Here is a 25,386-nt window from a genome sequence, read left to right on the forward strand (position 1 = left end):
GCATTACATTCATCTATTCAGTCCGGTTTATTTGTGGTTATGTAATTACAGTGCGGTCAACGGTTTGGTATACTAGCGTGCTGCTACTGCCATTTTAACGCAGTGATCCGGTTCAGTCTATAGTCAGATATCACCTTTAGGCTAAATATCGCACATTCAAAAGGTTTTCAACTACTAAGCATCCACTAGTGGGCCCTATCGATGATATACTCACTGTGTTATTTACATCCAGAGAATCCAATACACAATATAGGAGGAAATGTGCACACAACTTTTTAACATTGATACATTTGAGAAAAGTTTGTCAGGAATCAGGAAACGTGAATATGTAAGAAAAATATGAACTTTATTTGTGTAGCAAAATACTTAACTGTAAAACACAGGCAGCAGCATAACCATAGTCTCACTGGTTGGGGTGGTAATAGTCATTTTACATAATACAAATTCCAATATAATAAGAAATAATACGCAATGCTAGCAGGGTATTTTCAGTCAATTATTACACATTGCACATTTATTATACATTGTACTGTACATTCCTGTAGGTTGAACCACGAATGCAACGTTAAATAGCTGTTTCTCTCATGGAATCATCAACTTCTAAGAAGCAAAGGACGAGAGAGGGCACGACATGACTTGTCTTGATACGAATGTGTCCGCCAGGCTTCTGCAAAGGGGAAAGGCGTGTTTAAAATATGGGTGCAGCTGAGTAATGAGTATATGCCGAAACATAAATATTGTTTCTGAGTGGAGAGAGAGAGGAGTCAGAGAGAAGCAGAGTTTCAGTTGTTGTTGGTTTTGCAGATCATTTACAACTATGAATATAAAAGCATTATGTGCAGTTTCCTCTGTTTGCCATTGACACGTTTGCCCCTGTGTGGTGCTGTTGAAAATGACAAATCTTTCTTTAGCCCAGGCAACCTGAAAGTGTATTTGTAGACCATTTATAGGCCACTAATGGTCTTTTGATTGTTTTTATCCTCAGAAAAAGAGTTATTGTCTCCATGTGTGTCAGAATTTTGGATCTTTAACGCAAGTTGGATCTTGAAGTTGCAGCTGTGCTGTAAAGATCGCACAGTTTGATAAATAAAGTAAACCACAAGAAAATACATATTTTCCAGATAAACATGTTTAGATCATAACAGCTGCCATGTTTCTGTGTGTAACGGGGGGCTTTCTGTGCAATTTATGTAACACACAACGTTAAGGCAAGTTTCTAAAGTAGTGTCATTCCTCCCAGACGTTTCTGCTGAAATTGGCACACGCACACACACACACACACACACACACACACACACACACACACACACAGTATGCCCAGAAACCAAATGACACAATGAAACGATTATTATGGCAAAGATAAACAAAATCACAGAAAAAAGCAAGGGGTTATTATCAACTCTTCAACAGTCGAGGTCGGCATCTCAATGCAGGTCTCTTAACGTCTTTCCAGTTTCTACAGCATTTTTGCAGCTGTACAGCCATTTGATGACCCTCGCGTTGCGCTCAATAACCGACGTCCCCTGACTCGTCTTTTCAAGTAACTCGTCTTCCAGCAGGCCGTCGCTTTCCCCGCTGTTCCTGGAGAAGCAATTGTCCGACGTGGAAGGGCTGACACTTTCATCTGAGCGCGCCGAGAAGTTCTCCTTCCCCAAAGACTCAATGACCTCACCGCCCAGCCCACAGTACTTGAAAAAAACATCAAAGTCTGCAAAGCTTTTGGAGTACCTGGAGCTGATGTCCGAGTGAGACCGACCGACCCCTTTGCCGGACCTCTTTTCATACTCGGGAACTGTTAGGAGGCCAGATTTTCTCACAGATCCCGTTGTCACCTTTGACCCAGTACTCCTGTTTTCTGTGCTGCGTTGCTCTGCTGCTCCATTCCTCCTCCTTTCTGTTCCCATAGGTGGGACGACCCTCTCCTTGTTGCACTCACCTTCACACTCCTTTTCTGTTGAACCAGGTAACGGCGCCCTTTTGTGCACGGAGCCCAGCAGCAGCTTGGGTATTACATGGTGTTTCCGGTCGCTCGCCGACGTTGTCAGCAACTCGCATTTCTGCCTGTAAAACAGCAGCGAGTCCCGTCGCTTTTTGGAGCTGGACCGACGCACCTGCCCCGGCGAGCTGGCGAATTGAGCAGCGTGCGTTGCCGCTCTCGAGTTGCTCCCGACGCAGAGATTCTCACCGCGCTTCGAGCTGAGGTTTGAAGATCCAGCGCTACTCACAGAGGCCGAGCCGAGGCTGACGACCGGCTCCTGAGTGGAGTTGACCACCAGCTTGCTTTTGACATATTTGAGTTTGGTCGCAGCGAGCCTCTCCACCGCACTCATGCGTCCCTTCGTCTCGCTCTCCAGTTCCATTTGCCTTCGGAGGTATTCAGGCCCCTTCTCCAGGATTTTTGTGGTGCCACTGATTGCCTCCATTGTGGTTTGACCATTCAAATCAGCTATTTGCAAAGAGTGGGTAATCCTTAAGCGTGCGTTCTTCTCGAGGAAAAGATTCCATTCACGCCCCTCCTTTGCCTGAGCATGTATTACAACGGGAGACTTCACCTTGTCTGTACAAACACAGACCACTCTACCCCACCCGTCTTGTGCAAGACTAGTTCTAACCAAACACAAGGCTGTTCAAAGTACACCTGATACCAAGTGAGAGCAGTGAAAGCTGACGCTGCAGCGGCGATCATTTCTTCCCTCGTCCTCGAGGGAATGCGGGCCTTCACCCCCGTTGCTCAATTTTTGAAAAAAATCCTACTAAGGACAAATTTAGTGGTATTTACAACACGTTCAACATCAAGTGCTGTCTCTGGTTTGTCATCCCATGTACCAGAGACACTGACAAAAGTCATATGGTGCATATGTTGCACAATCAATGCTTTCCTCCGCATCGTTACCTTATAGAGAGTCTGTACTGATGTTGATGTTGTTAACGGCAACTGAAATTTTCATCTGTCAATCAAAACAGTATTGTGCAATTCTGAAGATATTTGATGGGTTATTATGACACTGGCTTGATTTTGAGTTATAATTGTAATTGTAAAAAGTAACACTCTTTAATGGCCAACTAACAAAAACAGCCTAAACTATTCAAAAACAATAAAACATCAGTTATTTTTCTTTGATGCTTAATCCATTTTGCCGTGACAGCGTTTTTTGATACGTGCATGTAAGCCATCTGAATGAAAAAACACACCAAAAAAAAAATCAAAAACAATTATGTTTAATTGTGTATTTCTTTAAGTGTACGTGTAAACATTTGTGTAGTGTCACACAGTGGTATCCTGAAGGACAGCCAGAGCAGCTGATCAAGCGAATATGCAACATGTGCGAAAGAATATCAATTGATGATAATAAACCAACGCACTTTGGCAACCAATACTGGCAACCAAAACTTTGGCAACAGAATGAGAGTTGGCAACAACAGCAAAAACACTCCTTTTGAGCTCAGCTTGATTCTACATCCGCACACTATCCAACAAGTGTTTCTGAGTGAGTGACTGCACTTTGGCAAACTTTCCTCAACTCTACAACAGGCCCAGCCGAGGGATTTCTACAGCGAGAAATGTGGTCTCTATAGGCAATGATGCACCCGAAAACAAACCAAACTGGACCAATGTTATTTAATTGTTTAAAGCTTAATTATTTTTTAACAATACATCTGGCTTTGGCAGTAGTGAGTAGAATGTTAATCCGCATTGGATGGGTAGATTTATGGATATGGATGGATGGATATTTCCATCCATTGACTTTCCTGGGTTTCAAAACATGTTCTGGCTGTTGCTTTCAAAGGACACGAGTAGGTGTGACTGATTGCTCGGAAGAAAAACGGAGAAAAAAAGCATAACCGGGAATTCATGCAATCGTGTTCATGTTTTTATAGTTTTCATACCACATCTGTTTTTTAAGGTGTTGCATTAATTCAATCTAAGAATTTATTTTGATTGGCTTCCCTAAAATGGTTCACTTTCTGCAGTATTTACTTCTACTTTATTGTTCCTTGACCTCCACTTCCAATGAATTATTATCTTATGCCCTTGAGGTCTGGTGCTTAGGCGGACGTACGGAAGATGTGTCCTTTTCAGTAAGAACAAGTCGTTCTTGTAAAAATATGTTTGAACTGGCTTCTTGTCAAATTAGGACTACGAGTCCCAGCTTTAATTGAATGGCTTACATATACATGTGACAGGTGCAACTGATGTGCCTGGCCGCAATGAGACAACGCCACTCTGGGACTTTCACCCAGAGAATACCACATATGAATATTCGGTTCTTATTTGTTTAAGAAAGAGAGCAGAGAGGTGTCCAGTTTTATTCATAGATAAGCTTCACGGTGGTTAACAGTCTCGGTTTAAAAATAAGGCTTACCCCCCGCTCTACTACAAAAACAGACACACATGGAGATTGCACAGATCGCGTGGGAGCTCTTCGACTAGTCCCCTTCAGCTGTTCCCGAGACAAGTGTGGAGCTGGGGAAACCTGGAGTAAACCCTACATCACATGCACATAGGAACATGAAACCTGACCTTATGTTACCTAATAAGACCATTCGTCTTATTCAAAGCACTTAGGAGCAGTGGGCTTCTGTAGAAGATTTGGGGAGCAACCTGGGATCCAGTGTCTCCCTCAAGGGCACCTCAACATACAGAATAAAGCTTTATAATTATTGATAATTATTGATGAATAATTGATAATCATTATGCAACACAGAGTTCCCCACAAAAGTTGAAGCCCATTTGCTAACAAATCAAACAAAAACAGTAGTGAATTGCAGTGCATTTTTTAAAATTTGCATCAGGTAGACTATAAATAGCAGCAAAAAAAACAATTTGGACATAAACCACAAATGTCCCATGAACTACCAAGCATCATTGAGGTAAACAGAGGGTCCACCCCCTCTGGTCCCGCTTGACTCCCCCGCTCATTCCTGCGGAGCGCCCTTCAAGTGCAGCTTCATCCAGTTTGTCACGATGGTCTCCGTAAAGAAGTGGATACAACAGTCACCGTCCTGCCTTTGCTGGACTAGTCGAGCACCAGATGAAAAGCGACGGAATGACAATGACCAAGTGCTGAGATGTTTAGATATTTCACTGCATATCTGGCAGAGATATATTGCTATCTAGCTGCGTGTGGCTTTGAAAAAAAGAGCAATCAGATTACGTATTTTGACTTACTGGTGAAATCTGTTTCTTCCTAATTGTAGAAAATAGAGAGGAGGATGGAGAAGGTCAGAGTGATTATGGACATTGTCACCATTACTCACTTCTCCCCGGAGCCATCTCACTTTGATTTGATGTGGAACTCTAATTGGAAAAACATATCCAACAGTTTAATGTGACACTGCAGCCTCCGCTAATTGTGTTTTTATTGGGACATGCACAATAATTACCATTCATCATCGAAACGTGAATGAAACTGGCTTACTCAATTAAAAAAGGGCTTGTAAATCATGAAATATAATTGCTGCAGGCGTCTCCTGCTTGCAGTTGTTGCTTGACTATGTAAAGCAACTGATAATTGCTGATTATGTATGCAGTACTAATTACCAAGAAGCATTCTAATTAAACCATCATGCAATACATTCTCCCCTTAATGACGGTTATCGTGTTTGTTCTAGGAGGCTTTGATTCTGAATTAGTTTATGGCGCTGTTTGGCAACGGCTTTATAAAGCTGCATCAACATAGTTTATACGTAGAGTCAAAAAGAAGAGTCAGAATTTCCGTTTGACATTCCATGCAGATGTTGTTAGCGTGGCCCAGATGTCAACATCAAGGTGGAGGGTAAGTGTGAGAAAGAACGGGGCTCTATGTTGGTTTTGGCTAGAGAGCAATACTGTCACGTTTTCCCACTCAGAGCTGAAAATATAAACTTGCTAATGAGAGGTTACGACCACCAATGACAAGCTGGTGTTTAGTGGTTTTCTCTACCAATTTGGAACATATTTTCCAAGATCAAGTTAATGCTCTCCCGAGAACAGTTAAGCCAGTCGTAAATACAATTAAAACCATTCGTTGCTAAATGGTTTCACTTATTTTTGTAACGCTGTTTTCTTTTCAAATAGTTTGTAGAAAACAAGTAGGCTACAGGCAATACCAAATGTTGAGTTCCTTTCATGTTTTTTTTGTTTGCCGTCGTCCAATGAGTTAGACAATTACATGATCATCGCTAAAGTCCACAAGTGTTTACATTGACAGATATATGTGGGATTTCTTATCCAAATGTGGGGCAAACCTGCATCCGCAAGAGCAAAGAGAAAGTTGTAAAACACCCTCTAATCTGTTGTTATAAATATCTCGGTCCGGAAAGGCCTTTCCTATCATGATCACGCAAAACATTAGCCAAAATATGAAAGTATGAATATCTTTATGACGTCCACATTGCTTAGTGGCTTGACTGTAGCTGGATTGAGGAGAACCCTGGGAGCAACTTCAGATGACTGACTGTACTATTCAATTATTACTGATGAGGTATTAATTTGTGAGCAGGATATTGTACATGTTCAGTGTTGACAGTATAGTTGCACACATGCATCATATCTCACAAATATGACCGACCGTTTTAACATTTACAAGATAATTTACAGGATAATAAAGATGATTGAAGAATAAATCCAAAAGGAATGCATGAGAAAATGCGTCTGTTAAACAGTAAGAAAAAATGTAATGATTTTAACAAGGGTGAAAAACTTTACAACGTTTTCTCAAAAGCTTCACAAATTTCTATCCACTCAATAAAAAAAACATCAACATTTCTGTTCAGGCACAAAGTGGCCTACACGTGTGACGTCACACAACGTCACCTAAAAAACATGGCGACCTCCGGGAAGAAGTCTGCCTTGTTCGTTTGCTTGGGTAAGTTCGCATTTGGTGTAAAGCCAGGTGTTAAAAAACATCTAATGTACGTTTGATTTGCATAAACACCGAGTGTCTTTACCTGGGACCTTCCTCGTTTACCACTACGGTTATGGCCTCGATCCCTTTCCTCGACTCCTCTCCTCGCGCCTCATTGTGCCACAGTGTCCCTTTTAGTATTCAATAAACATAACATTACATTTCACTTTTGATACAGATATTGTAATCTTTCGCACGTTTATTATATGTCAATGTCAGATGTGCTATATAGTTAAGTTGTGGCTCTTTATTTAAAAATATTTAAAAGTAACAAATGTTATGTAAAATGTAGTGAATATGCGTTTGTTACTCTTCATAAAATCCTGCAGGTGTTACAGTTTTTGGTAAAATCTTTCATAAGCCCCTTATGAAATTATTAAACATAGCTTTACAAATGTGCGGTGTTTGTGGTTTTGACAGGGAATATTTGCAGATCCCCAATCGCTGAAGCAGTCTTCAGGAAGATGGCAGCAGACGCTGGCGTTGTGGAGAAGGTAACGTCAAGACGAATTCATTGTTCCATCAATCAAAACAACATTGATAATACAAGCCACTGATGTTTGCACTGTATTACATGTATGCCATTGAGCACAGCCGCCAAGTAGCGCTAGAAACAAAGTATCAAAGGCTTTGAAAACTTAAGAACTGCATTTTAACACTGCATTTTTAAAAGCATGCCTACAGTATTGTTAGCGGGTAACTTAAAATGTTGCGGTGTGGTGGTTGTATGACAGTGTTGCTTCCAGTTTGGAGAAGGAAAAAAAGGCAGCAAAAGTTTTCTGAATATGGCATTCACTTAAAAGAATTCTGTTTTTCGATTGCTGCTTTTAATTAAGGGGGTTGACTAATACACTGACTACACATAGTTCGTCATTTATCTTCACTGCAACCTCAACTATCCCTTTAACAGCCGATGGCAGACTAATGATATGGTTGGATAATTGATTGATTTATTTGGGTAATCTCATTTCAAAATGTTTTCATACGGTTTGCAGACTTTTTGCAACATTTGTATATGAAGTACAATTTGGCAATACGACACTGGGTAAAATGTTAAACACAGTACACAAGTTTAAGATGTAAGTAACTGTAGTAAAATAACTAATTCATCATTATAGGACTTAATAATACACATAACTATCCAGCCGCAGCCTCGAAAGATTATTAACGAGGACTGATGAATGTTAAGTTTCACTTTTAATCCTGTCCTCAAGAGTTCAACATGGTCCTGCAAATTTATATGTCAGCACACATCTGCACCTGAGGGCGTGATCATTTGTGCTGTGTTACTGTTCCCCATGCTCTACACTGTCTAGTGGAGGATAGACAGTGCTGCCACCTCCAACTATGAGATAGGAAACCCTCCGGACCACCGCGGTCAAGCCTGCATGAAGCGTCACGGCGTGCCCATGCAGCATGTGGCCAGGAAGGTACGACCACGCACTCATCCCTCTTAGCCGTAGTTAGCGCCGCCTTTTTTGTTCTCTGTTGTTGCAGTGGGTCATAGACAGTGGTGCCACATCTGACTGGAATATAGGCAGCTCACCGGATGCCCGCGGTGTGGCCTGCCTAAGGAAGCATGGCGTTGAGACGAGCCACAGGGCCCGACAGGTACAACCAGACGTCCCGTGGCTCCTCTCGCCTCACGAGTAGGCTGTTTGTAAAATGACGCCTAATGAGACTCACAGGTGCTGCTGAACCGTCATTGTGCACCGTAGCTTTTTCCAGTTATAAGTTATAATAATAATAAGTTACTTCTCTCGAGGCTTTGACTCGCAGCTGCATAGTCAGCGGCACGCGATTGCAAATCAAGCACAGGTTCCCCTGAACTTCAGCTGCACTCGACGTAAGAAAAAGCCAACATTGCAGATTAAGAGGAATGTCAAATACCATGAATCTGCGTATTTATGCCTTTTCAGTTGGCGTCTTTCTCTGCCAAAACCTTAAAACAAATTGTATCAAATTGAAATGATTAAAACACTACTCTCTCTAAACAAGCTTCAGCTGGTTTAGCTTAAACCTTGGATACAGTCACCTCCTGTGATAAATCTACGGGAGACTGCAGAGGTTCAACATCTAATGACACAATAATAGGATTTAAGAGCTCAAGGGACTTGTTCCAGACAACGCAGGGTTTAAACATAAAATATGAAGTGCAGCTAATCGAGCGACAGAGCAACTACCCGCCAAGTTCAACTTTATAGCGTCACGTTTCAGATCATCCTACAGGAAAGCCAATGAAGAAAGGTAGAGAGGCTCTCTATGATGTTATTTTTGCCGCCGTTGGATACGTCTAAATCGTATCACTAAATATTCGCTTTCCATATCACATGATAAAAGATCAATTTAGCAAAAGGCATTTCGCCATTATGTGGTGTTTTTACATTATCACGGCCTGTGTTGTGGTGACACCAGAGTATAACCGGCGTGCTGTGTGTTGTAGTTTACTGTTCGCACCACAAGAGGTCATTCTCCTCTGGTGGACCAGGCAGCTGAGCTCAGAAACATGGCGCCTACGTGCGATGGTGTTAGGGATGCGTTCGGTTTATTTAGAATTTATTTTTCTTACCGGAAAAAATAGTTTGTCTGCTACCACGGCACGCGTGTCATCTCCCTTCGGCCCGCCGATGTGTCGGCTAGCGGAGGTACCCGCTGCGTGCGTAACGCCGAGAGACGCTTTCTTGTCAATTTGAAGTTAGCCGTAACGTTAGAGCTGTGAACGTTAACTTTGTCTCACGCTCACTTAAGGTTGGCTGAACTTTCTAAAGGGGGACCAGCTGTTCTCATTTTATGGACCCAGTGGTCAGTGAAATGTCTGGAAGGTTTGATGGTATATATATAAAAAAAAAAAAAAGTAAAAAATCTTCCCGAGCACAATGTGTATCTGATTTTGAAAGGGAACCCTGGCCAGGGTTGTCTCTCTACTGCTCTTTGAAATAGGGAAAATATTGATGCAGAGAATCTAGCAATTGTCGTATTGTATTTCTTTCAAAACCATAAACAGGTCTGAAATCACACCAAGATGTTTGTCCATATAGGGCCTTTGGGCTTATCCTCTGTGCTCTTAAAAAGCTCTTCCTTGGAGGTTTTCACCCTGTGCTTGAGATCTTCCGTCTCGTCGGTTTGTCTCTCTGCAAACCATTTGGTCAGACCCTCGTTTTAATCTCCTCAAAGCCGGGATGGGGAGGCTCAACCCTTGGGCTTAAGCCCAACCAAATACACACAATGAGCTTTGACAAGCTTTTGCACCTTTCTCGTTCCCTTTATCACCCTTTCCACCCACTTTTCTATTCCTTTTGCATATAGATTTATTAGAGCGGAAATTCCGATTTCATCCTCATCAATTCATTATTGAGTCGCCAATATTTGAAAACTTTTACATAATCCACACACTACCCGAGGAAAGTTCATTCCAGTGTGCAGGAAAGGTAGGTGCGACCAACTGTCAGTCATTCTGATGGAGCCTCTGCTTCCGTTAGAGGCTTTTCCCAGGCACGTCCAACTGGTAAGATGTCCCGGGACGGATCCAGAAGAAGGGGAGGGGGGATTGTACATCTCGCCTGGCCAAAAAAGTGGAACAGGATTTGGCCGTTTCTAAATTTGACAAATTTGAGGAAATGGTAAAGCAAAGAAAACATTTTGGCGTGTCGTAGTGGTAAAAGCAGTGAGCCATAGAACGCACAATCCCTGCAGGAGCCTGAACCTGATCTTTTTTTTTTTTTTATCATATCATCTCTCTTGGCATCGTATCAGGATTTTCAAAGGTCTTCTCTTGAACTTTCTGAACTTGCAATTTTCCGACCACCGGCTTGCTCTCAGGCAGATATTTCGGAGAAGTAGAAATGAGCGGAAGGGTCAACAGCTGCTGTCAATTTAACAACTACAGAGAAAGGGTGTGAATGGTATAAACGCGAAAAAGTTTCTGGGTTTGAATGTCTTGATATCAACATCTGGAGCGTCGCAGGAGTTTTATTCATGTCTTTGGTTCCTCTCTCTCATTCATCCACCTCTATCTCGGCATTCCTCCAAACTGACTCTCGGAACCCAAAACTATTCAGGGTGCTGCCTCGTGTTCTTCGTAAAGGAAACACTTTACTCAACACCCCTCCTCAATGGTGTCCGGAAGATTTCAGCCGTGGTAGAAACCGCAGATGTTGTTCAATGCGCAGATGTTGTTCAATGCGCCAACAACTCCGGGAGCAGTTTTTTTTTTTCTTTGTCAGAAATGCAACAAAAACAAAAAACTTCTTTTTATTTACAGTGTAGATCCAACACATGAATAAGTTAAGAAGAATCTGATCTGCAAAAGGTTTATTGCGACAGGTCATAATTACATTGGTGTCATCGCATACAACATTTCGTTTTCATTTTGGCTCCATGGTGTTTTTTGTTTGTTTTTTTACGGCCTTCCAAAAACTGAAAATGAGACTCTGACAAAAAAATGCTGCAGATTATGCTTTTATTGTTTTGTAATCCCGTTTTGAGGAACAATTTGTGTCAGAAGGAACGTTGGTTACAAATACATCTCACGATAAAAGTGTTTTGCAAGTTGTAAGCTTTTAATGTGAAACAGCAGCAGGACGAAATGTGCAGTAACACACTGGCGCCCTGTGAAGTTCTCATGCAAACAAACAAAATTATGTTTACATTCACTGAGACTCCGCAAAACGTGTTATATGTATTCTTGAGGTCTAGCAAACATGTTGATGAAATCGATTTTCCTTTTTTTTTCTTTTATAAATGTTGCCTTGCTAGAGGAGAAGACTCTATGGGAACCCCAAAACAGCTCTCGTGCAGATTTAGGAGGGTGAACGGTCTATAAATGAAATGAAATAATAAAAAAAAAACCTCTTCCTGGAAAAGATGTTGACCATGTAATCAAAGGGTTGGCCCTTATTGTTGTTTTGAGAACTATTGATTTTTATTGCTTTACTTTGAACCCTCAGATGACGTCCATTTCACCGTATTTGAACCCCACCAAAAGCCCGACGTAATATGTGTTTCTCTCTCCTGAATTTCTCCTTCTAGGTGACCAACGATGATTTCATGACCTTTGAGTACATCCTCTGCATGGACGAGAGCAATTTAAGGTACACTTGAGTCCGTTACAGCAGCACTGTTTGTTGCAGCCGTGACGGTGGCGCACAGGTGAGCGCAGGTGTCGAGTGACTCGGCTCACCAAAGGCTGCCTGGGATCAAGGGAAACCTTTTCCTTGAAAGGGGCCGAACCAGGTTGTCCTTCTGGCTCGGTGGGGATCTGTGCTACTCCTTCACATGCACATCGAAGTGGTGGTAACGTGGCGTATACTTGTAGGTGAATACCTCCCTTTTTTTAATGAGCAATATCCTTTCTTAAGCTCTTTCCAAAAGGTCAGGGGGAGGGATATTTTTTTGATACTTTGAACGTTTAGGGATCATTTTGAGATCACATGCCTATGGCAGATCTGATCTGTAAGCAGCTTACTGAGTTCTTTGGATGCCTCGTCTTTGCTCTTGGGGCAGTTTGTTCCCCTTGCTCTCACACATCATGTTTTTTTTTCTTTTTTTTTTTTTTTCTCCACAAATGTTAAGCTGAGCAGACCGAGAAAATGAGACAAAAGGCACTCTGTCCATGTTTAGTTTGCCATCCCACACAGCCCATCTCATTGTTGTCACATTGAAAGTGATTTATTAATTGTTAATCCGTCTTTAAGTTTTCAAATATTATTACCTTAGTTTTAGGTGTTTTCTCTATTGTAGAAATGTTTGCATAATAACGCTTATTCCGTTTTCCTGTGCTTTGGAAGGACGTTTAATCCCATGGATGTTAGTATCATCATGTTTTACAGCTATTCATATATGATCTTCCGGCTCATATCTATATCGAGTTAGATTTCTGGTCCAAAGTTCTCATGTTCAAACGTGTTAATAGCTTTCTCATCTCTTCACAGTGAGCTGAACCGAAGAGCAAATCTTGTGAAGAACGCCGTGGCAAAGGTTGAGCTTCTGGGTTCATATGACCCGAAAAAGCAGCGCATCATCGAAGACCCATACTATGTAAGTGTTAAAGTAAACTCGCCTGTCGCCGGCATTTTTAGCCATAATTAGGGCGATTCCTCAACGTTTGATCATACTAATCCCCGTTTTTTGGACACTCCGAGGGGAAACGGCAGTGGTACAAGTCGGAATAACAAGATAACTAAAGATTTTTAATTCAAGCTAGTCGTGTGAAATCATTCAAATAAATCCAATTTAACTATCCGAAAGGATGAATACCATCTCTGTTCTCAAAGGAATTTACGGTTACTATCCAAAACTGTGTCATTTTGCTAAATCTAGAGAAAGCGCCACAAAATCTGTCTATATTTTAATCATGTTTTAAATTGTTTACTCTTAACAGCCTTCATTTGAACATTTAATCTTTTTTGCAATATTGGTTCTCATTTCATTTTTACATGTAAATCAACAAATTGTTTTAAAATCCGACTGACTTCAATGTTCTCCTCGGCCGTGTCAATGCTCGTGGAGAAGGTGAAAAAAAACAACAATTGCTATATTGCGTTCAATGGCTGTGCACTTGTTCGAGGCTTCAGTTTTGGACAGAATATGACTAGTATGTAGCCGTGGAGACCATTTACTCTCCAATGGGAGTGATTGGATCCTGTCCAGGCATGTTTCATGAAGAAAAACACTGGGAACTTTAACGGCGATAATGGCCGTCGTCTCTTTGATTCCTCATTTGGAATACATGGCAAAGAAGCTAGTAACCATTTTATTTTATTTTTTAAGAGTTTGGCGTGTCACTTGTCTGTGCGATGGTCAGAGGAAGTGTGTCTACCAGTAGTTTTTTTTGCCAAAACAAAGGTTGAACTAATGCTCTTTACAGGCAGTGCGGCCACACAAAATGACAAAAAGCGACTCCAGCGTGAGGCTGCTAAATGAATAGAAATCATTGCTCTGAGCATCATAAACTCTGCAGCATTTCAAATCAGGCATTTCCTTAACAAACATCCAGCCACTAGGCGAGAGTTCAAGTTGTTCTGGCTTCACTTTGCACAAACTCCCTGCAACGGCAGCTTGTGCAAAACTTTCTTTAGTGTTGCATCTGCTGTCCAAAGTGGACGATCACAATGCTGTTGCTTGGTGGAGAGGCACTGTGAATAAGGTCCTATTTTGATGTGACACATTGTCACATTGGTTATCCTTGCTGTCACTTTGATACCTCTAAATCGGGTAAGATAGTGGCTTCGCTCTAGTAGCTGAATTGTAATTGTAAATTGGCTTTTCTTCTGACTTCATCTAGCGCCATCATTAGGTCAACATTTTTATACTAGGATTTAAAGGCAGGCTGCAACTCCCAGTTGCCTGCTTATGCACAAGTGTCTTGAACTTGCAGTCTCCCTGATCACCCGGCTGATCGCTTAGTATTACGGCATGACGTTCATTTAGTAGATCAGTGTCCCATCCGGTCGAAAATAGATGTTAAAACTTTAGGACGTGGCTACCAGCACGGCGTCGGACTACAACTTTTAACCCTTTTGAGAGTGTTTTTTCAGTTTGGGGAAGTGAGACGATTAATGTGTCATTCAGTGTTCCGTTGCACTTTGCTTCACCCTCACTTGTGGTTCTAAAAAAAACAAAACAAGATAGGAATGACAGAAATGCTGAACCCATGACTTCATGGGGACTTTGCCCACTTCTTATAAGCAGTCTATTGGTAAACATTCTGGCTGCTAAAAATCATCAAATGTGAAGTTTGCAATGGCTGTAAAGCTATTTCCATAAAAATGGCCTCTGCATATCTACAGCTGTATTGTATAGAATCAACCGTATGCATGTATGTTATTATTTACATCATTTTCTTCCCGTTTTATTTCATAGGGCAGTGACGAAGACTTTGAGAAGGTGTACGAACAGTGTGTACGCTGCTGCAAAGCATTCTTGGAGAAAAACTCCTAATAACATGTAACCTTAAATGATCTGAATCTGTGGAATTAACAATAAAAATTAACCAAATATGATTTGACTGCGTCGCACATATATAATTATGTGCAGTGTACATAACACTCTTTTGGATGCCACTGGAAGACCAGGAAACCCACTTCTTTTAGTATTGTAAATGTTATACAAACCAAACATGTATCTTTAAAACAATGCTGCTTGGACAAGTTTGTGGACTGTAAATTTATGTGATTAATAAAATTAGAACATCAGACTTATTTTACCCATGAATTATTCGTCCTTACATTTTTAATATGCTTAAATATTTCAATGTATGAAGCCATCCTTCAGACGATGACAGGACTTCTGAGGTTTAGAGGCCAAAGGTCGACATGGGCCAAAGTTCACGCCAGCATAAATGCTAATCTGCCTGCATATTTAGTTGGACGCCTCATAGTTAGGTTCTTGTCTTTGCACAGCTTTCTTTGGTATACTGCTCCTTTTCATCTGACCTAATAACACAAAATATGATTCATTTTTTATCAGATATCAATTATCTAATTCATCTTTTAAAAGGGGTTCTTAGAAAACGCAAACTGCTCCCACTCCTTTTCCTTGAATGGTCCTTTTTATACACTCAATGTATTCTGCTGATCCCCACCGGCTACTTAATAGATGGTGGCCCTCCAGTGAGGGAGGACTGCCTATCATTAAACGCGGATTGACTCAAACGGTTGGACAAACCAACTGGACGGTTTCCAGTTGTAAAAGAATTTAGTTTTAGGGTGGGCTCCCTTGTCAAGTAGGGCGTCTACTGTGAAGGAGCTTGCATGCGAACCGGAGATTAATGGAGCAAGATTTGAAAAACAACAGATACCCTCAGGTCTGATGAAGGAGTTGATCCAATAAATAAAAAAATTTAAAAAAATCCAATCTGGAACACGCAAACAAGTTTTAAAGTCCAGGTTAAAGGAATAGTTTTGGACAGTTTTGGAAACGTGTTCTTGCAGGGAGTTCGATGGGATGCTTGATACCTGAAAGTAGGGGGAAACGTGTACGCCGGGTCAGAGTGACCGACTTCTAAAGCTCACTCAGTAATCAGCATGTTACATTTCCTTTTTTAGACCTAATGAATAACCTGCAGACTACGCTATAGCTTTCCCCAGGGGCTTATGTTCCAGACACGTTGCCCTGGATAATCCACAGGTTGCACAGTGAACAATGTTTTTACTGTTGAGGTATAAAGTACTAGCAGTGAAAAATGTTTAGTGTGTCTATGGATTTAAAAGGCGTTGTTTTTCTCAACAAGAACCTTCCCTAAACCACCAGGATGCACCTCATTTATCAAATCTCCCAATAAAACTAAAAGCTACATTTTACTAGCGAAAGGGAGAAATTCGGTTGTTTTGTAAATTGGTGAACCGGCCCTTTTTTAAAAAGAACTTTTCTCTCTGAATGTTTTTATCAAAGCTGAGCTGCAGTGTAGGACTCGGCCCAGTCATGTGGTCAACCAGGGAAACATTCCACATCTCAACAAGGAAAGTAAAGAAAAAAAGTGCAGCGGACAACAAGCACGATTCATGTACCTTTGTACCAATCTTATAATTTATAGGTGTAGTTAACAGCCATTTGATGAATGCAGTCACTTTCATTCATGGTAAATAGGTGGATTCCTCCTATGCTTTACAGTATATACATATTTCTCTTGTGTTAAATGGCCTATAGTCTGTACAGGGAAACTCAAATGTATAAATATAGTTTTTAGATTCCCAGGAGGGCTACAATTAAAACTGGCTCTTCCTCCTTTTTTTTTCTTTTTTCAAACATCGCCAAGACCGAGAAATGTCAACGCAATGAATAATTTAATCACAGTTCTTTCTCAGTGTGGGCACAGGGTTTGTGAGAGCGCGTCTGCATGACGGGTAGTTGCGGCACGGAAGGTATCGGCTCAACACAAAACACTCATCTGGACCGAACCAGTCGCAGAAAGCTAGTCATAAAAAATATATGGTACATTTGGATCTCGCTCTCTTCTCAAAGAAATTAGCTAAATTAAAAAAATATGCAATCCCTTTTTTTGTTGTTGTTGTTTTGTTTTCACAACATCTTTTTGGATGCCAGCAGGAAAGTAGGCCCCGTGTTTGTTTCTCTCCAGCCCGGCGTTTCCTTCCTTCTCCACTCTTCAGTTTCACCGTGTTTGTCTTGGTCTGGTTTCATTGGCTGATTTGCGTCACTCGTGGTGATTCCGCCGCAATAAGTCCACGCCTCAGCGGAGCAAAACGTCATGGATGGGCAGTACTGAGCCTAAATGTCAGTTAGGGCTGGTCAATGTTTTTTGGGGGGTGGTTCTCTCCCACTGTCCAAGGCACTTTTCCCCAAAGTTTCCTTCTTGCGGAGGACTTTGCTTGCGTTCTACCTGAAATGAAGAAGAAGTGAAATTCAGCGCCGTCTCCAACTGGGTAGCCGGTAACAAAATGTTTTCTTGCCAAAAAGATTCAGAATAAATTACCAAACCGTGCTGCTGCTGCTGAGGCACGTGTGTATTGACCCAGCAGGTATATATTACTATATATTATATTACCAACCAGAAACTGTGAACTTTAGACCTTGACGGCACAGGATTCTGTCTTAAATGCCACAATTTCAAACCTCAAGTAGAGGCATATCAGCAAAATAGAGTTAACCCATGAAAAGGAAAAGGAATGATTGGGTACGATGGACCATTTTGAAGTATCACATAATTGGATTATTATTTATGTTACCAAAATGATCATAATTTGTTCAAGACAGCAATATAACTATGATAATATTCTGCCAGAAATCTTGTGGAGAAGAGGTATAAGTAGATAAATGAAATGGAAACACATATGCAAATAATAACTTAAATGTTCTGGTGGATCATGTTCTGTATGTTAATTCTAGGTTTGCTGGTCCTTTGCATGAATGCCACTTTATACTAAAATTGCTACAAAATAGCAACAATAACAACATAATAGTGTAAACTGCGCTCCAGCTGCAAGAGTAAGTTGTACTCACACAGTGCGGGGAATCAAGATGGGCAATTGAACACTGTTAATGTTACGGCCTACATGCCGGATGGAATGATCATAGCTGTTTAACATTAACTTGAACTCAGTGCATCAGAAGAAGTAAGCCTTTAAGCCCCTGTCCTGGGACATAGTGTTGTGATAATTTACTTTGGAATGTTTGAGTACATTTATATAATGATCCTTTTACTTTTAACGTTTCCAAAGTAAGACTCATAGCGGCATTGTTATACCTTTTGGAAAATGATACCCTGGCCTTACCGCGTTACACGCCACCCCTTCAACAATACGTCCTATGTATGCATGCATGTCCTCTCAGCACCAAGCATGTTTGATTAGGAGAAGAGCTTGTACCTCGCGTGTGCTACCCCTCCGTGCACTGCCGGCTGCCAGCTAGTCTCGTGAGAAGCCGAGCGCATCTTTTGAAGTCTGAGAAGAGAAGATTAACAGCAGAGACCTGCGTATGAGTGGATGCTTTTCACACGGCGTGATGACATTGGACTGACAAACGCAGACATTCCTCTGTGTGTGTGTGTGTAAAAATCTTACATGCAGGTATTGTGCAGTCTCTGGTGTGGTGGTAGAGTCTGTACACGTGCTTCCTGCACTTTGGACTGAAGTAAAGCGGACCTGAAAGGGAAGACAGAAGGCTGTGTGAACATTTTCAAGCTCTGCGCCACCTGCGCTGACGTCTGTTTCACAGCTGGCACACGTAAGGCTATTCACTTAAAAAAAAAAAATCATTTGTCCCTCAGACATCCTCCCGACTCAGTTTCCTGCTTAACACGCCAGTGACATACAAGTGGCCTCACCTGTTATGTATTTGATGAATTTCTCCTTCTTCCTGAGATCTCTTGGGAACACAGCTGTAGAGAGATAGAAGATTCGGGTTCAAGCTGCCTTTAAAATATCTCAGACGACTAAAATACATTTACTGGGGTAATTTGGTCAATTACAACCTGGGTCAACTTTGTTATCTAGAAACGGGGTTTCCATGCATATACATTTTGTTACATGTCATCACCCAGCATCTCCGAACAAATACCTGCACATAGCCCCAGGTAAGTTATACCCCCCCCCCCCCCCCCCCCCCCCCCCCCCGCCCGTTCCATCTGTCTGTACTTGTTTTGCAAACGAATATCATCCCAGTAGCCCACACCCTGCATCAGAGCTGCAGCATCCTCTTCAATCATTCAATCACTCACCGACGACCGGATCGCCTCTGTTGCTCTTCGAGTTGCGTAAATCCTTCGGTTCCACCGCGGGGCTCCCCGTCCGCGGCGTCGGCGCGGCTTCCGTGTTGGCCACGGGGCGAGCGCGGCCGTGCTCCACGTTCCTCACGATCTCCATCATCCGCCTGAAGTCCTGCTTGACGCGCTCGGCGCCGGCGGCCGCGGGCGACGGGGCCGCCGATGGCGCGCTCTCGCCGCAGTGACCGGTCAGCGCGCACACGAGCAGCACCAGTCCGACAGTGACGTGCTTACGCAGTCCGCTCATAGCTCAGGGGGGGAGAGGGGAGAGAGAGAGAGCGAGAGAGAGAGAGAGAGAGAGAGAGAGAGAGAGAGGCAGAAGTGAACTCCTTCTCCAAAAAGTTGGAAGTGTAGACCTGAGAGGGAGAGATCGAGGCGTCAAGGTGATGTCGGATCTGAACGCGCGCGTCCAAATGCAGCTTTCATTCACAGAAAATCTCAGTTGAATAACTTGTCAAGTAAACAGTCACAGTTTTGCGACTTTGTTCGACAACTTTCCCGTTATTCGTCCTCTAAATTCTATCCAACATCATGCATCGTTGCCTTTTCTTCACGCGTCGAAGTGTTATGACTGCTTTGTCATACAATATTTAAAATCGTTAAATCACGAGTCAATTCTCTGAATGCTATTTTGGTCATAACCCAATAGGAGAGGTTCTTAAGTCCTTTGAATTGATGTATTTAGCACAAGACAGTTTAGATCAAGAGATGAATACACGAGATCACAAGAGGAGCAATACATTACAGAAACAGGCATTGGCATAAAAACCGAGAAATTACCTTTGAGCCACAAATACTGTGTGATTACGTTCCTTGCGTCCGACAATGAACAACATGGAAAGTTAAAAAAAACAACGTTATGTTCTTGTTTCCGCCGCTCCACAAATATGTGCCCAAAAAGTCTGTCCTTCACTTGCAAAAAAAAAAAAAAAAAACCACAAAACGTCTGAAGTCCTATGAGCGTTTGCTGAGCATCAGTGGTCGTCTCCTCCGGGCAGCCCTCAGGGAGAGAGAGTGGACGCACAGCCGGAACGATCCGGGGTCGCTCCACGAGTCCGGCGTGCGCCGCCGCCGCCGCCGAAGTCGCGGATCGGCTCGCCGTTCAGTGCGTCTCGCCGACGTGCCGAGCTGTCCCGTGGTTTACTCTGTCGTGTCCGCGGCAATAACGTAAGCACGCGTTGTTATTGGCGCTCCTGAAGCGGGAAGTCCACTCGAGTCGACTGACCATCTGATGAACGCCGTGGGAAGTTCTCTGTGCCCCCTCCTTTCGGTGACTCCATTTATCTGTGCGATAGGCAGTTACAGGAAGCGTTTTCCCGACTAATACTTCCAATGAAATTTCCAATTAGCTCAGCGCGCATCGCAAATACCACCATCTCAGTGGAAACGCTCTCATATTAATGTGATTCTCTTAACTTCGTTTAGAGCCATAGTGCACCGATCATGGAAATTGAGACACAATTACGCTCAGTTTAAGGTTGATTATTCGGAAAAAAAAGACTAAAACACCCGTTTTTAGGACGTTGCACTGTAGTGCCCGTTAAGAACAAACAGCTTTACCCCACCGAAGGCTTGTCCACAGATTAGTTTGTACAGCTTTCTCTAAATCAGGGCGTGCAAATCTTTCCCATGACCCCCCTCACCCCTCTTCAAATCGAGCTGACCAGTTCTACTCCGTTATAACAACGCGTTGAGGGAAACGTTCATGTTTCAAGTTTATGCTGGGACACAAGTCGAAAGTTGTAACATCGTATCTGAGTAGTTCGACCGAACCTCTCTCTTTTTCACCGCTAAGTAAGTAAGTAAGTAAGTAAGTAAGTAAGTAAGTAAGTAAGTAAGTAAGTGTGGTCGTGCGTAAAACCTTGGTGCTGAAAGGACAGCGCGCGCTGTCACACAGCTCTAAACCTCTTCTCTGCAAGTCTCTGCGGTAACTCAGTCAAGTCATTCCTGTGTAATGACACACCGGTGTTCTTAACACAAGTCTGGCAAATGTACCGACCAAAGCGATGATAAAAAAACAACCGATATTTGGTTCCTGTGGTGATTCACACCAGGATGATTTGGGATCAGAGAGAGTCGAACTTCTTGGAAGTGTATTCAAACATCAAATAACATTGAGTTATTAGATTGTGTACTAGATTCTCTTTACAAGGAGACGAAATCTGCCTTGAGGTTACAGATGCATTCAGTTGTTTTTCTGCGGTGTAATAATTAGCACAATGGAATCACTAGTCAGTTTGGGAAGCAGGTGCTGTGGTTTGAGAATATGCATCAGACAGACAATCCTGATTCCACTTCCTAAATGTGCTACAGGCAGAGCACCTCTGCAGCAGAGCCTTCTGATATGCACGTGGAACACGTTAATATTATTTAACTATAAAAAAGTCAACTTTATCTTCCATCACCATTTAGAGCAGGACTGCAATATCCACTAACTAAATATATGAGTTTAAATGCACACGTGGTGTACCTGCGCGTACCCACCCGTCTACCACTTTTTAAATGTCAACTGTTTCATTTATCAGATAAAAAGCAGAATGAATACATGATTTTTCGTGTTCACTACCATATTCTGCAAGGGCAACAACTTCAGCAGGGGGCGCCATTCTGCAGTTACTGCACATTTTATCCTCCAACACCTTTGTAGTGTTTGAAATAATATGAAACACCTGCAGTTTAAATGGGTTCTGCCACTGAAATTGTTCGGCATAGATGGACAACTGAAGTGTACAATCGTGCAAAAGAAACCAGCACTGTTGTCCTGTGACACCTCTAAACTGAATGAATAAATGGCGAGTCAATACAAACTATGGCTGGCATTTTTCACATTTGCCAGTATTGTTGTGTGCAGTTCGATACTTGCCCGTGGGTTTGTCTTTCTACCCTCGACTAATGCTGTTATGTCAGCAAAGCAGAAAGTATGAACAGAAACACAAGGGGGGTTGTGGTCATGCAATTGCAAGACCGTGTCACATGTGGAAATACGTTGTCCAATGTGTGTAAGTCCATGAGTCATGTCCCTGTGGTATACCTCATACATGTGGTACGGTGGTCACTGGTTTAAACATGTTGTTCTTTGTTTTCCTGAGTAGTTGTATTTTCCTCAAATGTTGCAAATGTTCTTATTGATTCAGTGGGATGTGGTCGTCTTTCCCATAAACATGCCTCTTTTTTTTTCCTGGATTACTTGTTCTCAAGACGTTGTCAAAAAAAACAATGCCTCCTCTGATGTTGGCCACAGCAAAGGACACTCAAGTTTGTTGGAAATGTATTTACGATTAATTTAAATTGACATTCTAAATGGTAGTAACTCTTTTAAATCCTGGACTGTATCAAATGACCCAGTTGAAGTTATTTTCTGAAATAGAAAACATGTACGTTCATTCGCTGCAGGGAATTCGTGTCTCACCAAAATACGCTTCGTTGACATGCACGGCAAAATCTTTGTTTATAAACTGGTACTCTTCCATCTTTTCTATATTCAGGCAAAAGTTTTTAAATTCTTGTTATTTCCTATTGGAAATCAAATATCACTGTGGTATCCATGCTAGACATTCTCTACATGTGTTTCTGGTTATAGAAAATCCTTCAAATTCAAAACAGATTTATCATGTTCCCTCATGTTTTGATTAGTGTTCATCTTTCACCGCTTCTTTATCTTCTCCTCTGACTTTCCGCAGATGGTTGGCTTTTACCTTGCTTTAACTTGAGCGGGGTGTTAATAGTAAATATTAAATATGGTCATTTTAAATACCTGTGAAGAAGCAAAGTTTATAAAGTGTATACAACTACTGTAAAATCTGATAGCTCTGATAGCCTTGGTTTTCTCGTTAAAACGCTAAATACCAGCCCTATTCTAGTATTTTATTTTACTGAAACATGTTTACCTGCTTTATGATTTTCTGTCACTGGCTATCTGAATACACCTGTATTCTGTCTCAAACGCCCTGTTTGAGCACCTGTTTCTGTAATCCTCCCTGCTGGGAGGCCCAGTCTTGAACTTCCAACTTGAATCTTTTTCTTTATGTGAGTAAAGCAGTCCAAAGCCAACACAACCCCTTACTCGCACTGTTTCAATTGCACAATGGTTGTATAACATCGCAGGACACAAACTGTGTAAAACTAAATGATTACTGATGGATATTTTATGTACTCTGCAGGTACTAAAATGTATGTTAATCGGCATATTCAAAATAAATTCAATGGAGTACTATACTCCTCAATATATACAGGTGATATAACTACACGTAGATTTCTGGCTTGGTTTTTGTTTTTTAACATCAGTGATTGAAGCTGAGAGCTGACTTTCAATCGTTTGTCCTTGGCCCCCAAAAACATTTCTTCTGTTTTATCTTCATTTAATTGAAGAAAATGACGGAAATCTAGATTCTGGTTTGTTCAATGCATTTATCCAAACCTTGTATGGGATTATAGTCCACTGGTGATATGGTTTTGTAGATGTATGAGGTGTCTGCATAACTATGATACCAGACTTCTTTCCATATTCTGAGCTAATGGAACCGTGTAGATGTTGAATAGAATAAGCCCCAGAATATAACCTTGGGAAACCTTGTAATTATCTACAGAGTAGTATTCTCGATCCTTCTGTAGATAAAAAATGACCACAAACTACATTCAATTTCATGTGGATCTGCCAATAATACTCTTTTTGTTTTGTAAAAGGGTCATGCTTATTTCCTCTGGTGCGCAGCTGCAGATCCGCTCTTCTTGCTGCATCCAGTCACGTAACATCGTTGGACGCAAGGAAGAATAACGCAGTGCCACTTCAGCCTTAGTAGCCGTGGGGAACATGCCATTCAATAACCTCCTTGTTCTCTTTGCTCGTGTTACGTCTCCAACAACAAAAATAGCATCTGAAAATAAGAGCAGATAATGTTATGTTATGCCGTCGCCAACAACCATCCAGAGAGAGGAAGTCATGTATTTTTATATCTTGTTTTGTGAATTAGTCAAGAACAATTCAGCTTCTAATCGTTGGAATGGTGGCAAAATGAGTTGGTTGAGTTTTAATTTGTATTTGTGTAGTTTAAAAAAAGTTTTGTGTGTTGTGATGGAAAAACTTGAATTTCGCGGGTGTATGTTTCAAATGTTCTGTTAAGGTGTAACAGTATTTCCTTTATTGACATTTTGTCAGCTTGTCAAGTTTTTAAAGGAAACTCTATGTAGCAAACCTGCCACACACGCGCGATGCTCCCTGATGCATTAACCTGTTAAACCATAGTGAAATCCATACATTTCCTTTTCCGCATTCCAATAATTCTGCAACGCACTGCTGCTGTTCGGGTCTGTTGGGGAAAACGAGTGGGTTTATCTTGACCGATAGGAGGCTTTGACATCAAAGTGTGTTTGCTAAGTCAACTGTCACCTGCAGTGTTTTATGTTGGCTGGTCAGTCATCTCTTCATTTCATGAGCATGTGCAGTCCATCAGTCAAATCCTTCATGATCCACTGTAAATATGTGAGGATGTTACCAGCTGTTGTAATGAGGCACGGTCATCTAGGTTGAACAACACAGAACACGGTTGAATAAAACAATAGATCTCCCATGCATCTGCCAACAATTGTGATTCAATAGAAATTATATTGTCAAAATGAAAAATGACTTCACGTCTACTTATCTGAGAATTGCAATCAAGGAAGAACCTCAAATCTGAGCCAAGAAGAAATGTGTTCCTCATCCAGCGCTGCAGAATGGAGGCAAGCAGCAGCTGTCTCTGTATGAGTAGAAGTGAGAAAAGCATATATACATGTTTATAATCATAACAAACCAAAAAAGGTTATTCAAATGGCCTTACATTGGGACACATGTCTAAACAGAGGTCATCCAGGAAATCCATCTTTAAGTTTTCACCATTCAAGCATACCATTCATTTATTAAATAGGCCTGCAGTAGTTCTGAACGGGCTACTCGGTGACCAGAGCATTTGAAAACACGGTACTCAACAGTATCACCGAGGCAACTGTTAAAACTAAAAAGTAATGCTGTGTTTTAGCAGAGCAACAACGCAACAAACAGCCGAGCGTGGCCAGCCGAATTGCATCATCATTTAGAAAAAACTGTCCTGCTCAACGGCTTAACATCGCAGCATTGGGATTGTTTCTGGCCATCTAGCCAATGTAAATGCAATAATCACTGTCTTTGTGTATGTCTGCAAAAATATAGAGCTGCTAAATTAACTGCTATTTTTTTTTTTTACTACCTGTGACAGTTAATGATGAGTAAGAGCAGTGATGGAACGATGAGATTACATTTCTGAGCTG

The 25,386-nt window shown here is 41.7% G+C and overlaps 3 protein-coding genes across 4 annotated transcripts; 1 reads left to right on the plus strand and 2 right to left on the minus strand.

Annotated features, from left to right (window-relative positions):
* Window positions 1-325: 325 nt before the first annotated feature.
* On the minus strand, window positions 326-3,175 carry fam110c (family with sequence similarity 110 member C). The gene has a single exon (XM_040161478.2). The coding sequence runs from the start codon at window positions 2,421-2,423 to the stop codon at window positions 1,425-1,427; it is 999 nt and encodes a 332-aa protein (XP_040017412.2). The 5' UTR covers window positions 2,424-3,175; the 3' UTR covers window positions 326-1,424.
* A 3,574-nt stretch (window positions 3,176-6,749) lies between these two features.
* On the plus strand, window positions 6,750-15,087 carry acp1 (acid phosphatase 1). Of its 2 annotated transcripts, none has more exons than XM_040160371.2 (6): window positions 6,750-6,848; window positions 7,308-7,381; window positions 8,204-8,317; window positions 11,916-11,977; window positions 12,818-12,923; window positions 14,748-15,087. In XM_040160371.2, the coding sequence occupies exons 1-6, from the start codon at window positions 6,806-6,808 to the stop codon at window positions 14,823-14,825; spliced, it is 477 nt and encodes a 158-aa protein (XP_040016305.1). In that variant the 5' UTR covers window positions 6,750-6,805; the 3' UTR covers window positions 14,826-15,087. The 2 variants fall into 2 exon arrangements, with proteins under 2 accessions (XP_040016305.1, XP_040016306.1); XM_040160372.2 differs by lacking the exon at window positions 8,204-8,317 and adding an exon at window positions 8,385-8,498.
* Window positions 15,088-16,379: 1,292 nt separating this feature from the next.
* Window positions 16,380-20,696, minus strand: alkal2a (ALK and LTK ligand 2a). The gene is made up of 6 exons (XM_040160370.2): window positions 19,885-20,696; window positions 19,060-19,460; window positions 18,667-18,720; window positions 18,404-18,484; window positions 18,209-18,283; window positions 16,380-17,223 (listed from the first exon to the last, which is right to left on the minus strand). The coding sequence occupies exons 2-5, from the start codon at window positions 19,349-19,351 to the stop codon at window positions 18,219-18,221; spliced, it is 492 nt and encodes a 163-aa protein (XP_040016304.2). The 5' UTR covers window positions 19,352-19,460; window positions 19,885-20,696; the 3' UTR covers window positions 16,380-17,223; window positions 18,209-18,218.
* Window positions 20,697-25,386: the final 4,690 nt, after the last annotated feature.

The sequence above is a fragment of the Gasterosteus aculeatus genome, chromosome 18 (genome assembly GCF_964276395.1).
Source record: "Gasterosteus aculeatus chromosome 18, fGasAcu3.hap1.1, whole genome shotgun sequence".
Taxonomy (NCBI): domain Eukaryota; kingdom Metazoa; phylum Chordata; class Actinopteri; order Perciformes; family Gasterosteidae; genus Gasterosteus; species Gasterosteus aculeatus.

Coding starts and splice junctions, on each gene's coding strand:
- fam110c (XM_040161478.2), bottom strand. CDS start 2,423: ATGGAGGCAATCAGTGGCACCACAAAAATCCTGGAGAAGGGGCCTGAA.
- acp1 (XM_040160371.2), top strand. CDS start 6,806: ATGGCGACCTCCGGGAAGAAGTCTGCCTTGTTCGTTTGCTTGG. Junction 6,849..7,307: donor TGCCTTGTTCGTTTGCTTGG/GTAAGTTCGCAT, acceptor TGGTTTTGACAG/GGAATATTTGCAGATCCCCA. Junction 12,924..14,747: donor TCATCGAAGACCCATACTAT/GTAAGTGTTAAA, acceptor TTTATTTCATAG/GGCAGTGACGAAGACTTTGA.
- alkal2a (XM_040160370.2), bottom strand. CDS start 19,351: ATGAGCGGACTGCGTAAGCACGTCACTGTCGGACTGGTGCTGCTCGTG. Junction 18,721..19,059: donor CAGAGGCGATCCGGTCGTCG/GTGAGTGATTGA, acceptor ATCTCTCTACAG/CTGTGTTCCCAAGAGATCTC. Junction 18,284..18,403: donor AGACTGCACAATACCTGCAT/GTAAGATTTTTA, acceptor TTCTCTTCTCAG/ACTTCAAAAGATGCGCTCGG.